General features: G+C 59.8%; 1 protein-coding gene across 1 annotated transcript; it reads right to left on the bottom strand.

The window, feature by feature from the left end:
* Positions 1-452: 452 nt before the first annotated feature.
* Positions 453-10,965, bottom strand: PCDH12 (protocadherin 12). The gene is made up of 4 exons (XM_056502318.1): positions 7,917-10,965; positions 7,410-7,504; positions 6,166-6,353; positions 453-1,113 (listed from the first exon to the last, which is right to left on the bottom strand). Exons 1-4 carry the CDS (start codon positions 10,800-10,802, stop codon positions 755-757), a joined length of 3,528 nt encoding a protein of 1,175 aa, XP_056358293.1. The 5' UTR covers positions 10,803-10,965; the 3' UTR covers positions 453-754.
* Positions 10,966-14,908: the final 3,943 nt, after the last annotated feature.

The raw sequence follows: 14,908 nt of genomic DNA, 5'->3' as shown, positions 1-14,908 counted from the left end.
GTGACTGAATATTTCAAAACAGTGTTTTCACACTTCCCTTTTCCCAGGTTACCTTTGGCAGACTCCAGCCATCTGGTGTCTGCTTTTGGATAAGAACTGCTCCAAAATCCAATGGCCTCAAAGGAGAGAACAGACTAGAATGGAATCGTTAAGGTTGGAAAAGACCTCTGAGATCATCAAGTCCAACCTGTGATTGATGCCCACCTTGTCTCCCAGCCCAGAGCAGAGTGCCACATCCAGTCCTCATGGAGAAGGAAGCTGTGGGCACTTGGAGCAGCCATAGGAGAGATGCCAGTGCTGATTTGGGGCTTTTTACAAAGTGCCAAGTTCCCAGTGGCAGAACCACAGAAGCTGGAAGGACCTGTGGGAGACACCAGGCACATCCCTTCCCCAGCTGCCACTTCAGGCTTTCTGCACATACATTATGTCAGCTACAGTGCTGACAGAGAGGGTAGTGTTAGAAAAAAAAGGTTTTATTTAAATAACTGAAGCCCTGGAGCCCAGCTGCAGCCGTGTCCATGACAGGTATTTTCACAGTCTGTGATCACATGGATGTATCTCACTGTGCTGTGCTTGTTCTCACAACCCCCTTGCCTGGCCTGCCCTGGGAGGAAAGGGCTCTCCTGCTGCTGGCTGGGATGGGAGAGCAGGCTGGGATTCCATGGGGCGAGGCAGAGTGAAGAAACACCTGTCTGGGCACGGGTTATGCAGTGACCCTGTTTGGGCACCCCGAGCTCTGGCTGTTCTCTCCCTGCTACAGCCCTGGAGCAGCGTCCCCCAGCCCCAGGCCGTGGCCGCGGGCCGAGAGCTGCCGCAGCAGCCCCGCCTCGCCGTGCACCTGCACCTTCTGGGACAGGATCATCTCAAACAGGCTGCTCATCTCTGACAGAAAGGTGCTGGCCAGCCTCGTCCCAGAGCCGCCAGGGGCAGCCCCAGCACCTTTGCCAAAGGTCTCAAAGGTCCTGGGTTTCTCCTGCCTTGCGGCCTCCTGGTCCTCGGGGGAGCAGGGTGAGTCCGGGGAGAAGATGTTGTCCTTGTAGCTGCTGGTCAGGGGCAGGGACAGCCGGGCCACCCACTCTGGGTCTGCAGCTGTCAGCCTCTTGAGGGCCAGCTCTGGGGAGGGACAGCACAGCAGGGAGAAGGAGGGGGAAAAGAAATTAATAGGAATATTGATGAATGAAAATACCTAAATTCAGCTGGTTATAAACAGATCACCGGTGACACTGTGCAAGCCAGCAGCTCAAAAAAGCCAAATAAAGTAGAACTGGTTTGAAACTAGTGGGGGTTTTGTTTTGTTTTTAATGTAATAACCATTAGAATAGCAGTGCATTCTCATTTGTTGCAGTCTCAATTGGCACTGCACTAAATTGTTAGCAAAGCCTGAGAGAGGGAGGGTTTAGGACTGGCTGGAGGGGAGCAGACAATGCAAAGCTTTCCAGGGGGAAGTGTTGGACACAAAGATAGTGGACTTCCCTTCAGGGTCACTCCAGGGTGGGAATTTGCTGCTAAGGAGGCAGACTGAGACCGAAAAGAAACGGGTTATTGTGAAAACAATAATACCAGAATGAAATTCTGGATTCTAAAATGCACAGCTGGATGGTTGGAGACTGGGACTGAACAATTGAGCTCTAAAGTAGTTGTTGCTCGATTGGAAACAGCTGAGGAGCAGGGGGAGCCTGGGCTGGGGGCTGGGGCAGGCTCCTTAGTGCACCAGTAATTCAATTGTGGCCCAAAATGGGCAACTGGAATCACACAGAGGATTGGTCAGGGTGTTCCCTGCTGGCAGGGAGGCACAGCCAGGGTGGATTGTTCCTGGGTCTGATTAGGGGAATTACACACAAATCTGATTATCCATCTGTGGGAGAGGGAGCTGAAACCACACCAGCAGGGAAAACTCTGGAGATGAAACCAGGAGTGATCCAGGCTGACACAATGGAGACCCCAAGAGCTGGGGTTGCTGCTCCTAAGGAAGCAAATGCTCTCCAGGGATCTGACTGCAACCTGTCATTATTTTGAGGAGATAAGCACCAGCAGAGGAAATCTTTGTGCTTAAAATAGTGCTGGCAAGAGAAGAAGTGATTATAGCTGTCCATGAATAAACATCTCCTGGAAAATAAAGGAAGGACCCCATTGCAGGGAGAGCCTGGAATAGCTTCCTCGTCAGACAGCAGGAAGGGGAACAGGGATTCTTGTTGTTTGAGGCAGCTGGTAAACAAGAGTCCGTGCTGTGGTGCACAGAGGCTGCAGTCCAGCCCCTCATTGTTCCTTCCCAAAGCACATCCAGTCCCTCAGGGGGGTTCAGAGCAACCACCTGCCTTAGGAAAGGCATTGGGAGCAGCAGAACCTCACTGGGAACAAAACCCAGCAGTCCCAGGGTGGCAAGGGCTGGTGTCACTGGAATAATAATTGTGTGGGTGTGATTAAAAAGTGGCATCTGGAAAGAGGGTCCCCATTGCAATGCTCTTATCCTGCTGATTCCAGAGGGTGGTAACACCCTGCCACAGCTGGGACCTGGGATCTGCAGCCAGAGACTGAGACAAGGCTCCTTCCTCAGCCAGCCAAGCAACTGCTCCTTTGTCTCCAGAAAACAACTGCCCTGGGGTGGCCTGGGGGTGAGAGCTGGGGCTCCATCCTGCAAGGGGAGAAGGGCAGCTACATCCCTTCTATTTTTGTTTCAGCTGGAGCCCCAAAATTCTTTTGTGTCACTTCACATCCAGAATTTTACGTCTCAGTATTTGAGTCACAGTGACTGCTCCTGGAGACATCACCCAAGTGTGCTGCAGGTTTTGCTGTAAAACATGCAGGTCTCTCCTCCCCAGGCTGCAAGGAGCCACTTCATTCCCTGAATATTTGTCTGCCTCAGCTCTGGAGCAGGGCACAATTGGCCTGCTCTCTGCAGGGAGAGCTGGGCCACGAAAACCTCATCATTAGGTATGTTTAATTTGACCAATAACTCTTTACTGCCTTGTTTTAATGGTGTTTGGGGAGAAGGGGTTGTTTTTATCATCCATAAAGTTCTATCTCTCATCTGCTGCTGGGAGTGCTGGGGGATCAGAGCTAACAGACGGTGCTGGGAGTTCATCCCACTGCATCAACAATCCCAGGGCTGCCTGGGACTGCAGTGCCCCTGCTGGGAGCAGCACAAAGGCCCAGCCAGCCTCAGCCAGCTGTTAGGATGCTCCTGAGCACCAGCAGTGCTTCCTTCCTCCCTCTCAGCATGCAAGGCCATGGCTCTGTTTGTGTTTGGGAGAGGAGGAAGGAGCCCAGCAGCTCGGAAGGTCTGGGCTCCTGGGGAAGGTTTGGGGAAAGTTTGGAAGGTCTGGGATCCTGGGGAAGGTTTGGGGAAAGTTTGGAAGGTCTGGGCTCCTGGGGAAGGTTTGGAAGGTTTGGGGAAGGTTTGGCAGGTCTGGGATCCTGGGGAAGGTTTGGGGAAGGTTTGGAAGGTCTGGGCTCCTGGGGAAGGTTTGGGGAAGGTTTGGCAGGTCTGGGCTCCTGGGGAAGGTTTGGGGAAGGTTTGTGGAAGGTATGGAAGGTTTGGGGAAGGTTTGGAAGGTCTGGGCTCCTGGGAAGGTTTGGGGAAGGTTTGGCAGGTCTGGGCTCCTGGGGAAGGTTTGGCAGGTCTGGGCTCCTGGGGAAGATTTGGGGAAGGTCTGGGATCCTGGGGAAGGTTTGGGGAAGGTTTGGGGAAGGTTTGGCTGGTCTGGGATCCTGGGGAAGGTTTGGGGAAGGTTTGGGTATCCTGGGGAAGGTTTGGGGAAGGTTTGGCTTGTCTGGGATCCTGGGGAAGGTTTGGGGAAGGTTTGGGGAAGGTTTGGGGAAGGTTTGGAAGGTCTGGGCTCCTGGGGAAGGTTTGGGGAAGGTTTGGCAGGTCTGGGCTCCTGGGGAAGATTTGGAAGGTCTGGGATCCTGGGGAAGGTTTGGGGAAGGTTTGGGGAAGGTTTGGCAGGTCTGGGCTCCTGGAGAAGGTTTGGCACCCTTGGAACAGAGCAGCCTCTGGGCATGGCCAGCAGGAGCTCACAGCCTCAGCATTCCCTGCTGGCATGAGCAGGGATGGGGATGTGGCTCTGGGGACACAGGTCACTGGTGGACATGGCAGTGCTGGTCTGGGAGGACTTTTCCAGCCCAAAGATCCTGTGGAATTCCAGGACTTTGGACTCCAGTTTTTTCCTGTCAGATCCAAGAATCACCTTCATGGATCAGCCTCACCATAGCCCAGATTTTCTCTCCCAGTGTGGGCTGCTGGGCAGCTCCACCAGCCCCTTTTCTGGGATCAGGTGTCCATCTGGGATGGAGCTGGGCTCCTCTTTGCTCCCTGCTCTTGGCTGCAGAACCTTGGAGTCTGAAGAAACTTTTAGGTCTCAGCCTTTCCTTCTTCCAGCTCCTTACAGGAATAAAAGAGCAGGGAGGCAAAGGGGGAGAAGCAGCAGGTTCTGTCCTAAAGGAAGAGCTCCAAAATTGCCCAGCTCTGGAATTCAAACCACCCCAGCAGCAAAGCTCAATGAGTTTCTCTTCTGTGGAGGAGCACGGAGGCTCCACAATGAAATTTCTGCTACAGGACGTGAGTCAGCCCAACTCTTTCAAATTGAAATGCCAGGAGAGGAGATTTTTAGAACAAATCAATAAAAGGAACATGTAGAAAATGTCAGGCCCAGATGGTATTCACCCCGGAGTGCCAGAGGAACTCAGATATGAAATTGCCTGGTTTATTAGCTGCTGTTCATTAACTACTGCTTCAAATGAATGTGGGAGCAGAGGGAGGGAGGTGGAAATGGTGACAGGAGTTTTTAAGTGCGTGAAGGTGAATCCAGCCCAGGCAGATTCAGAGAAATCCTTCTGTGCAAGGCTCAGCAGAGAGAGCCATGGAGCTGCTGCTCCCAGAGGAGCCACCTGACATTGTCACACGGGGATCTGTGCTCTGGAAATCTGGAAGGGCTGGATGGAGAGTCCTGGATGACTCTGGACACGGGTCTGGACACAGGGAATGGCTCCCACTGCCAGAGGGCAGGGCTGGGTGGGATACTGGGCAGGAATTGTTCCCTGGCAGGGTGGGCAGGGCTGGCACAGGTGCCCAGAGCAGCTGTGGCTGCCCCTGGATCCCTGGCAGTGCCCAAGGCCAGGCTGGACACTGGGGCTGGAGCAGCCTGGGATGGTGGGAGGTGTCCCTGCCATGGCAGGGGAGGAATGGGATGATTTTTAAGGTCCCTTTCAACCCAAACCATTCCAGAATTCAATTCTGTGAAGGCAGAGGTCACCTGAGCTGGTGGAACATCACCAGCCAGGCTTGCAGGGGACCTGAATTTACAGCCAGGTTCTGTAGGGACTAATATGTGTTAAAAGCTGGGAAGTGAGGGTAGGAATAATTAATCTTCCTCACCAAGGGAGGTCATTAGCAGAGTCCCAGAGTATCTGCTCAACACAGTGATAAATGACATGGAAAAGGGACAATGCTGGTGTTGACTCCACTAAAACACCCAAGAGCAGAGGGTTGCTGAAGGACCTGATAATGCTGAGTGCCATGAGCAGAGCATGGCTGGTGACTTTCTGTGTCACCAAATCCCAGATAATTGTCCCAGGGAACAACAAGCTGTCATGTGTTGATGGCTCTCCCTCCACACAAAGGGGGGATTTGGGAGTCACAACTAACAGGGCTCAGAGTGGAGCTTGGGCAGGACAGGAATGAGGAACAAACCAGAAAACCTCCTTGTACTCCCAGTGGATCCTAAATACCACACACAATTCTGGTCACACCTCCCAAAAAAGATAAAATTAGCAGTGGGCTGGTCACAGGAGATGAAGAGGAAAGAGGAGCCCAGTGGGGCTCTGAGGGTAGATAACATCCTGGGGGCTTTGACAAGGACACGTGTCCACCCTTCTCACTCTGCATGGACCAGGAGACCACGAAGGGAGAGCTCAGACCAGCATGGCAACGTGGAACTGGACCACAGAGACCAAGCCCACACATCACTAAACCCTAAACCACAGCAGACACATCCATGGGAGGGAACAGCAGCCATAACCACATGAAAAAATCCAAAATCCAAGGCTGCCCCCAGCACTGCCCCTGCCCGAGCCGCTCCGGAGTGCGACGTGCCCTGGCCAGCTGCACCCCGGATGGGGTTAGCCTGGGTCCCCTGAGCGCCACCCACCCCAGCGAGGTCAGCTCACCTGCCTGTGGCTCCAGGAGGGTCTCCAGCTCCTCCCCCACCAGCTGCTGCACCGACAGCTCGAAGGCGCTGTCGCAGTCGCGGTCGCCGGGCTCGCTCTCGCCGTGCCCGCTGTCCTTGGTGCTCAGGCAGTCTGTGTCCAGCCCCGTGTCCAGCCCCGTGTCCAGCCCCGTGTCCAGCCCTGCAGCCCTGCCGGGGGTCACACACCCAAGTCACTGCAGCCCCCAGCACTGAGCCCTTGGAGGGGGCTCCATGTCCCCAAAATGCCCCGGGCACCCTCCTGTGCATCGCTCACAGGACCGAGGGCATTTTGAGCGCCCGTCAATTAATGAGTTTTGGGGGTTTGCTCCACATTTCTTGCCCAAAAGGGTTTTTATCCTTCTGCAGCAAGGTCATGGAAGCACAGGAGGGTTGGGAGAGACCTTAAAGCCCATCCACTGCCAGCTCTGCCATGGGCAGGGGCATCTTCCACAACCCCAGGTTGCTCCAAACCCCATCCAGCCTAGTCTGGAACATTTCCAAGGATCCAGGGGCATGTCCTGAGCAAACAGGGACCTGCTGGCTCCTCCCCATGAATTCACAGGAGCTTCCCTCCTGCAGCACCAGGTGAGGAGCACCCCAGATACCCTGGAGCTGCTTTCCTTCCCTCTCCATCCTCTGCAGCTGCGGGTGACAAAGGTGCAGAAAGCTGTGTCTGCCCATGGCCTGGCCAGCTGGGGACAGGGGGACGTGGCAAGGCAGTGATGAAGACTCAGGAGTGTGCACCCAGAGCACACAGCATAATTTAATGGGAACACCATGAAGTTTGGGGCTATCTTTGGCACACAGCTGGGATATCTGAGTGTTTCCAGCCCTGCTGCAGTTCCTCACTCATCTGCCCCCTGGCACAGGGTCAGGGGTCCCAAACTCATGTTGCCAGGCATTAAGAAAGTGTCCAGAGCCATGAGAACACTCATCCTTGTGCTGCTGCCTCCAGAGCTGGGCCCCTCTGTGCTCCTGAGCACCCAGAACCATCAGAGCTCTTGGCAAGGGATGGTTCATGGCCATGGAGGAGCTCAGGTGAGGATGGAGGTGCCAAAGGTGCCCCAGGAAGGAGGCAAAGAGCAGCTGGATACCACTGGGAGCCAGGACCAGAGGAGCACACCAGCCCCTGCAGGGAGAGCCTCCAGTCTCAGGGATGAGGTTTTTCCTTGTGTGTTTCTGTGTGCTGGAGCAGGGAAGGGCAGTGCTGGGAGCCAGCCTTACCTGCTGCCGTTCTTGGCCGTGTACTTGTTTCCCCTGTAGTTTGTTTTGGGCTGGAACTGGCCCTGGTGCAGCAGGGAGAGCAGCTGGGAGATTTGCTGCAAGGCAGGAAAAGCCTGTTGAGCCCCGGGCTGGCCACTCAAGCTGCTTCCTGCCAGGACATCCCTCCGAGCCCCCCCGGCCTTTTTATAGCGTTTCCTTCTCCTGCAGATGGCTCAGCATCCCCACACCGGGGGAAAAACAAGCTGGGCAGCCCACCTGGGCCCCTGAGCTTCCCCTGCAGCCCTCCTGCTGCTCCCTGCCCATGGGATTTCCCCTTCTCCCTGTGCCAGCCCCGCTCCCCGTGTCCTGCTGGGTGCCCCTGCCCGGCTGGGGAGGAGAGCGCTGCTCACCCTACCCAGGCCTGGGGGAAGAGACCAACACCAGGCTGCACATTCCCAGCACCCCAGGGTGGGCAGGGCAGGGCAGGGCTGGGGTGCCACCGCCCGGGAATGCTGGAGCAGCTCCTACCTGCACTGGGGGCGACTCCAAGGCGAACTCGCCGGTGGGGCTCTGCTCCGCCAGGGCCACCAGCGACAGCCGCACCAGGCTCCTGAGGATGTGCTGGTGGGGCTGGGGCTGCCCCGCTCCCCCTGCACCCAGGGCTGCCTCGGGGGGCACCGGGGGCTCTCCCATGGCTGCCTTCACCAAGCTCTTGCCGTGCGGCTCCTCGGGCGGGGTCGCAGCCTCCTTCCCCGGCTGTTTGGGGCGGTGGGGCTGGCACGGCCGGCGCTGCAGGATGGGCAGCTGCAAGGTGCCCTGCTGCTCCTCGGAGCCTTTCTGTGTCCTCTGATTCCTCAGGGTCCTGTAGAGAGTGGGTGTGAGGTGGAGGGGAGCCTGTGGGGGTGCAGGTGTGCCAGGCTGCTCCTCCTGGCAGGGCTGGGGGGGCTCAGGCTCCCGGGGGCGCCCCCGCAGCAGAGGGACCAGGTGGATGTCAGCCTTCTGGATCTGCCTGTGCGGCTTCTTGAGCTGCTGCTGCCTGCGGGCGTCCTCTGCCTCCCGGCAGTTGTAGGCCATGCCGTCCTTCCTGTCCTTCTTGCGCAGGGACAGGGTCAGCGCCAGCAGCAGCAGGCACCCGCCCAGGACAGCGGCCAGGCAGATCAGCAGCAGCACGGGCAGGCTGGGCCAGCCGGGATCCCGCGCTGACATCTTGGAGAAGGACCCGTGCCGCCGGAAAAGCAAACGGAGCCGGGCCAGGGTGTGCAGGGGGGTGTCCCCCTGGTCACTCACCCGCACCAGCAGCTCCTGCTGGCTGCCCGCCAGGCTGCTGGCATTGCTGGCGTTGAGGGACACCTGCCCCAGGAGGGGGTCCAGGGTGAAGAGCCCGGCATCGTCCCCACCCACCAGATCATAGCGGAGAGCCCCGTTGGTGCCGGAGTCCACATCCCTGGCCACGATGGTGAAGAGGAGAGGGCTGCCAGGGCACGACACGAGAGTGGAATTGGTCACTGCTACAGCCCCCTGGGTGCTCCCATTCCCAGGGACCACCCAGCAGCACCCGGTGTCCACATTGACCAGCACAGAGAGCGCGGCCACCCCTCCCACCAGCGCTGGCCAGGTGATGACGGGTGCGTTGTCATTCCGGTCGAGCACAGCCAGCCTGACGGAGGTGTTGGATGCCAGCTTGGGATGGCCTCCGTCCTCCGCTGTCACCAGGAACTCCAGGCTCCTCACCTGCTCGTAATCAAAAGCTCGGAGGGCAAAAACATCCCCAGTGATGGGGTCGACCGAGACCAGCCCCAGAGCAGAGGGGTCCAGCATCCTGTAGGTGACCTTGCCATTGAAGCCCAGGTCTGGGTCGGTGGCACGGACGGTGAGCAGGAAGGCAGGAGCGTCGCTGTTCTCAGCCACGGCAGCCTCATAGGCGGCCTTGTCAAAGGCAGGGGCGTTGTCATTGACATCACTGATGCAGATGGTGAGGTGTTTCAGCACGGCCAGCGACAGCTCCCCCATGTCCCGCACCACCAGCGTCAGGTTGTACTCGGCGCGCCGCTCGCGGTCCAGCGCGGCGTTGGTCAGCAGCGCGAAGCTGTGGCTGTTGGTTCTCTTCAGCCTGAAGTGCTCGTAGCCCTGGCTGAGGGAGCACAGCACCTGCCCGTTGCTCCCCGAGTCGGGGTCGCTGGCTGTCACCAGGGCCACGAAGCTGTCCTTGGGGAGGGCCTCGGACAGCACGGGCACGCGCGCGGCCCAGGTGACGTGGACGTCGGGAGCGTTGTCATTGACGTCCAGGACCTTGACCAGGACCTTGCAGTGCGCGGGGATGGGGTTGGCGCCCAGGTCCCGCGCCTGCACGTCCAGCTCGTAGGCGTGGGTCTCCTCGTAGTCCAGAGGCAGCCTGAGCAGCACGCTGCCCGTGCGGGCGTCGATGCTGAAGGTGCGCAGCACCTCGGGGGGGGCGTGCCTGCTCAGGCTGTACTCGATCTCCCCGTTGGGACCCTGGTCGGGGTCCGTGGCCGTGACCGTCACCAGGAGGGTGCCGGGCTGGGCGTCCTCCCGAACCTCCACAGTCAGGGAGCTCTCTGCAAACACGGGGCTGTTGTCGTTGGAGTCCAGGACGATGACTTTAATCAGAGCGGTCCCTGATTTCGGCGGTTCCCCGTGATCGGTGGCCGTCAGCACCAGGCGGAAGGAGGAGTGCAGCTCCCTGTCCACCTCCTTCACCACGACGAGCTCGGCGTGCCTCGTCCCATCGGAGCCGGAGACCTCCTCCAGAGCGAAGTGCCGGCTGGGGGAGAGGGCGTAGGAGCAGCGGCCGTTGGGGCCGGCGTCCGCGTCCAGGGCTCGGTCCAGCGGGATCCGCGTGCGCAGGGACGCGCTCTCCGAGATCTCCAGCTCCAGCTCGGCCGTGGGGAAGCGCGGCGCGTTGTCGTTGACGTCCAGCACCTGAACCTCCACGTGGATCAGGGCCGGGCTCTGGGCGGCCAGCACGTCGAAGGACACCCAGCAGGGATCACTGTGGCGGCACAGCTGCTCCCTGTCCACCCTCCCGGCCGTGCTGAGCACCCCGTCCCCGCCGCCCACGCGCAGAGGGAACCCCCCGGGGGTCTCCATCAGCTGGAAGGTCTCGGCCGCCTCGCCGCTCTCAGCACCCTCGAAGTGCTCGGCCAGGCTCCCTATGACGGTGCCCGGGGGCACCTCCTCCAGCACGCGGTACTGCACGGTGAACGTGGCCACCTCCTGGGCGTCGGCGCTCAGGAACAGGTACCACCACCAGAGCGCCGGCAGCGGCAGCGCCGAGCGGCTCAGCCCCAGCACGCTGCCCGCAGAGCCCCCGCGGCCCCGCCGCGCTGCCACGGGCTGTCCCGCCGGCCACCGCATCCCCGCCGCGTCCTCAGGGCCCCCGCAGCGCCGCGCCATCCTCTCCCGTGCCCGGGTGGAGCGGGCTCCGGACGCAGCCTGCCGAGGGGATGTCACAAGCGGGGCTGGCGGCCGTGCCCCGCGCTGCCATCACCGGAGCTCCCCGGGCCGGGACAGCCCGGAGCGGAGGGACCGTCCCGGAGCAGCCGGGCTGGCCGGGCTGGGGATGGACATCCTATGGAAACCACACCTACAGGAAAAGGGAGGACCGGGCTGGTACAATGCCGGGGCGGGGTGGGGGCTCGTGGGGGGGAGGGTGTGGAAGTGCCCTCCGATCCCAGCCCGACACCGCTGTCACCTGCAGAGCACACTGCCCAAAAACTGCGGTTCCTGCCGTCCCCGACCCACCACAAACCTCTTCTGCTTCACAGAGACGCGATGGACTCCTGCTCCAGCACTGACCCAAAACCTTGTTCCTCGCACTTTCACATCCCAGACCTTAACATATTCTCATTTGGCCTAAATCCAAGGGCGATCCCTGCTCCTTGCTCTGCCTTCGGAGGTCGATGTGCCCAAATCACCTTTCCCAGCACAAAGGTGATGAAGTCACCAGAGCCAGCTGGCCGCACCAAAACGAGCGGATGAATCAGCAGGAACGTGGCCACGCCAAACCCGGCCGGGAGGGCACGAGGGGAGGAGGGAGGCGCTGGCAGACCCACCCGTGTCCGTCCCTGCATCCGTCTGTCCTGGCTGCTCCCAGTCTTGGCACGGGCTCCCTCCCAGCTTGGCTCAGCACTGATTTCCCTGGCGTCACTCCTGCACCGTCAAACCCCTGCTCGGCCTTATTTCAGCACCTCACCCCGAGCCCACACCTCGAGGCTGCCCAGCTGCTGCGCCGGCGTCAGCACAGCTGGCCAGCTGTGCACACACAGCTAGCACAGCCTGGAGGTGTTCCACGGCTTCCTCCTGAGCCTGCGGAGCCCCCAGACCCCAGGCCGGGTTTGCTGTGGTCTCCAGGTGGCTGAAGCCATTCAGGACAAGGAGTTTTCCTTATGGAGCATCCTCAAGGTGTGGTTGGAGCCCCGCCAGCCACATCATCTTTGTGTCCCCACACCTCCCAGGCGGTCTCCAGCAGCCTTTGGTGTCCTGAGCCCACCTCGCCTCCCCTCCTGCTTTTCCAGCCTTGACAGGCACCCCTTGTCCCCCCAACCTATTCCCATCCCTCCCAGCTCCCCTCACCGCTGTGGTTTTCCCAGGTGAGGCTCCTGCATCCCTGCTGCCATCACTTTTCTTTGTCACGGTGAATTCTGATGCCCCAAAAAGCAGCAAAACCAAAACCACGGCAGTGCCAGGAGCTGGTGGGAGGAAGGGACGGTGCCACGGGGGGTGGCCGAGCCCCGGCGCTATTCCTGGGCTCGTCCCCAGCTCCAGGTGACCTTTGCCAAGTCATTTCCCTGCTTTGTGCTGCGTTTCCTCCTGCGCAGCCCGGGCTGCCCCGGAGCGCGGACCCCGCTCGCTGCCGGCGGCTCCGGCTGCAGCAGCCCGTGTCCCCCAGCCCGTGTCCCCATCCCGTGTCCCCCAGCCCGTGTCCCCCATCCCGTGTCCCCCAGCCCGTGTCCCCCAGCCCGTGTCCCCCAGCCCGTGTCTCCATCCCGTGTCCCCCAGCCCGTGTCCCCCATCCAGTGTCCCCCATCCAGTGTCCCCCAGCCCGTGTCTCCATCCCGTGTCCCCCAGCCCGTGTCCCCCATCCAGTGTCCCCCAGCCCGTGTCCCCCATCCAGTGTCCCCCATCCAGTGTCCCCCATCCCGTGTCTCCCATCCCGTGTCCCCCAGCCCGTGTCCCCCATCCAGTGTCCCCCATCCAGTGTCCCCCAGCCCGTGTCTCCATCCCGTGTCCCCCATCCCGTGTCCCCCATCCCGTGTCCCCCAGCCCGTGTCTCCCATCCCGTGTCCCCCATCCAGTGTCCCCCATCCCGTGTCCCCCATCCCGTGTCCCCCATCCCGTGTCTCCCATCCCGTGTCCCCCATCCAGTGTCCCCCATCCAGTGTCCCCCATCCCGTGTCCCCCATCCAGTGTCCCCCAGCCCGTGTCCCCCATCCAGTGTCCCCCATCCCGTGTCTCCCATCCCGTGTCCCCCATCCCGTGTCCCCATCCCGTGTCCCCCATCCCGTGTCTCCATCCCGTGTCCCCCATCCCGTGTCTCCATCCCGTGTCTCCATCCCGTGTCCCCCATCCCGTGTCTCCCATCCCGTGTCTCCCAGCCCGTGTCTCCATCCCGTGTCCCCCAGCCCGTGTCTCCCAGCCCGTGCCCGATTTTGGGAGGGGAGGTGGGAAGGCCACTTCCTTCTGCTAGGACTGTTATTCCTCCAGCTAGTGGTTTTTTTAATTTTTTAATTTTTTTAATGCTTTTCCTTTTCAGGGATGGAGCGGAACAGAAGAACAGCGCTGGAACATCGCAAGGGGAAGGGAATAAATAAAAACCCCAGGATTATGGGGGCTCCCCGAGGAGCCCTGCATGGGGCTTCCTTCTCCCATCACCTCCCAATCCAACTGCAGAGCAAACCAATCTCCCCGAGTGCCCCGTGTTTAACCCATCACTGACCACAGGAGGTGAATTCCCCCCGACTCCAGCACCCACCTGCCAGACCCCACTTCTGCCGTCCCCACCCCTCAGCCGGGAGGATCCCAAACCTCCAAACCACTCATTTTTCTCCCCAAAGACACGGACCAGATGGGGTTTTGGGCACCAGTTTGCTCAGGGAAAGGCTGGGAGGAGAAGTCACTGTCAGCAGGCTGTGACCCCCTGAGCACTGTGCCCAGTCTGGCTGCGCAGATCCCCGCACTGGTGACAGGTCTGGCCTGCCCAGGACGAGCTGGAGGAGCTCCTGCATGAATTATTTATGATTCTTCAGGAATAAATCCCTCCAGACCCGGCCTGTGACCCCCAGCCATCAGAACACTCCCAGCTGGGAGGAGGATGCTGCAGAGGCATCGCTGAGCTGCAAATCACTGCCGTGGAGGGAGATGGACAGAGTAACTCTGCAGGAAAATGGGAAAGAAAAACGGGCTCGAGCTGAGACTTGCCAGAAGCACCGGCAGGGAAATGAGATCTGGTGCTAAAAACAAAACGTGTCTCCTCCTGTTTCCTGTTCACACCCCGGCAGGCTCCTGACGTGCTTCAGGACCTCCATGGACACCGTGGTGGCTGTGAGCACAAAATTCTCCCTCGAAGGTTTGGACTGTGCCTGAACTCTTCCATTTAAAGCTCAGAAAGAGCCTCAGCTACACTGAATTCTTAGAGCACTTCCCGCATTCTCTGTGTGCAGTGCTTCCTCCAGCTCCTGCCCGTGCTGTCAGTGCCCAGAGCAGCTGGAAGTGCCGTTTTCGGGAGGGCAGACCTGGCTCAGCTGCTCTCGGGCCCCCTGAGCTGCCGGGGGGGCAGAGCTGCGCTGGAGGCACCGCTCTCCCTGTGCATCACCCTGCAGAGAGCAGCACCACCAGGTTATTTCGAGCTCCACAGCACAGCTGGACACCAAACGTTGTCATTTCGGGCTGGCACGGTGGCACCCGGGACCAGGAGCTGTGCCATGGACAGCAGGGAGCCGAGGGCAGCTCGAAATGAGGCTTCTTCAAATCCAATCATTTTCTCTGATGGAGACGGGCTGAGAGCTGCGGGTGTTTGCCTGGGCAAGAGGAGGATCCAGGCAGCTCTTAAAGCCCCTTCCAGTGCCCGAGGCTGGCAGAGGGTTTGGACACTGCTCCAGGGATGCTTGGGGTGGGATTCTTGGGGTGCTGGATAGATGATCCCCAATTGTGGATATTCCATGATTCTATGACTTTTCAGCCCTTCAAAGACAGCCTTTGCTCTCTGGAGGTGTCACTCCCTTCTCAGCAGGACAGAATGAGCATGAGGTGTGCGAGGTGCGGCTGCACAAGAAAGTTCAGGGCTGAACCTTCCCCATCCTCAGCTGCAGGACCTGGGAGGCTCCTGGGGGCCCTTTCTCAGGTGGAAGGACGCGATTCCCCCTCCCACAGCGGCTACAGAGCTCTGCAAGAGGTGGAAGGACCTTCCCTCGGGGTGGTCGGGCTGTCCCTGAGCTCATCTCCGTGAAACCAGCAGGTGACACCGGCTGGAGGTGACACCGGCTGGAGGTGCCACCGGCTGG

The sequence above is a fragment of the Oenanthe melanoleuca genome, chromosome 13 (genome assembly GCF_029582105.1).
Source record: "Oenanthe melanoleuca isolate GR-GAL-2019-014 chromosome 13, OMel1.0, whole genome shotgun sequence".
NCBI classification, from domain to species: domain Eukaryota; kingdom Metazoa; phylum Chordata; class Aves; order Passeriformes; family Muscicapidae; genus Oenanthe; species Oenanthe melanoleuca.
This window is presented reverse-complemented; position numbering and strand designations above follow the sequence as displayed.

What these genes read in the sequence shown, in the direction of transcription:
- PCDH12 (XM_056502318.1), bottom strand. Translation starts at nt 10,802, where the DNA reads ATGGCGCGGCGCTGCGGGGGCCCTGAGGACGCGGCGGGGATGCGGTGG. An exon ending in TGGAGTCGCCCCCAGTGCAG is followed by an intron (nt 7,505 to 7,916) that starts GTAGGAGCTGCT and finishes CCTGCCTTGCAG; the next exon opens with CAAATCTCCCAGCTGCTCTC. An exon ending in ACGGCCAAGAACGGCAGCAG is followed by an intron (nt 6,354 to 7,409) that starts GTAAGGCTGGCT and finishes GACCCCCGGCAG; the next exon opens with GGCTGCAGGGCTGGACACGG.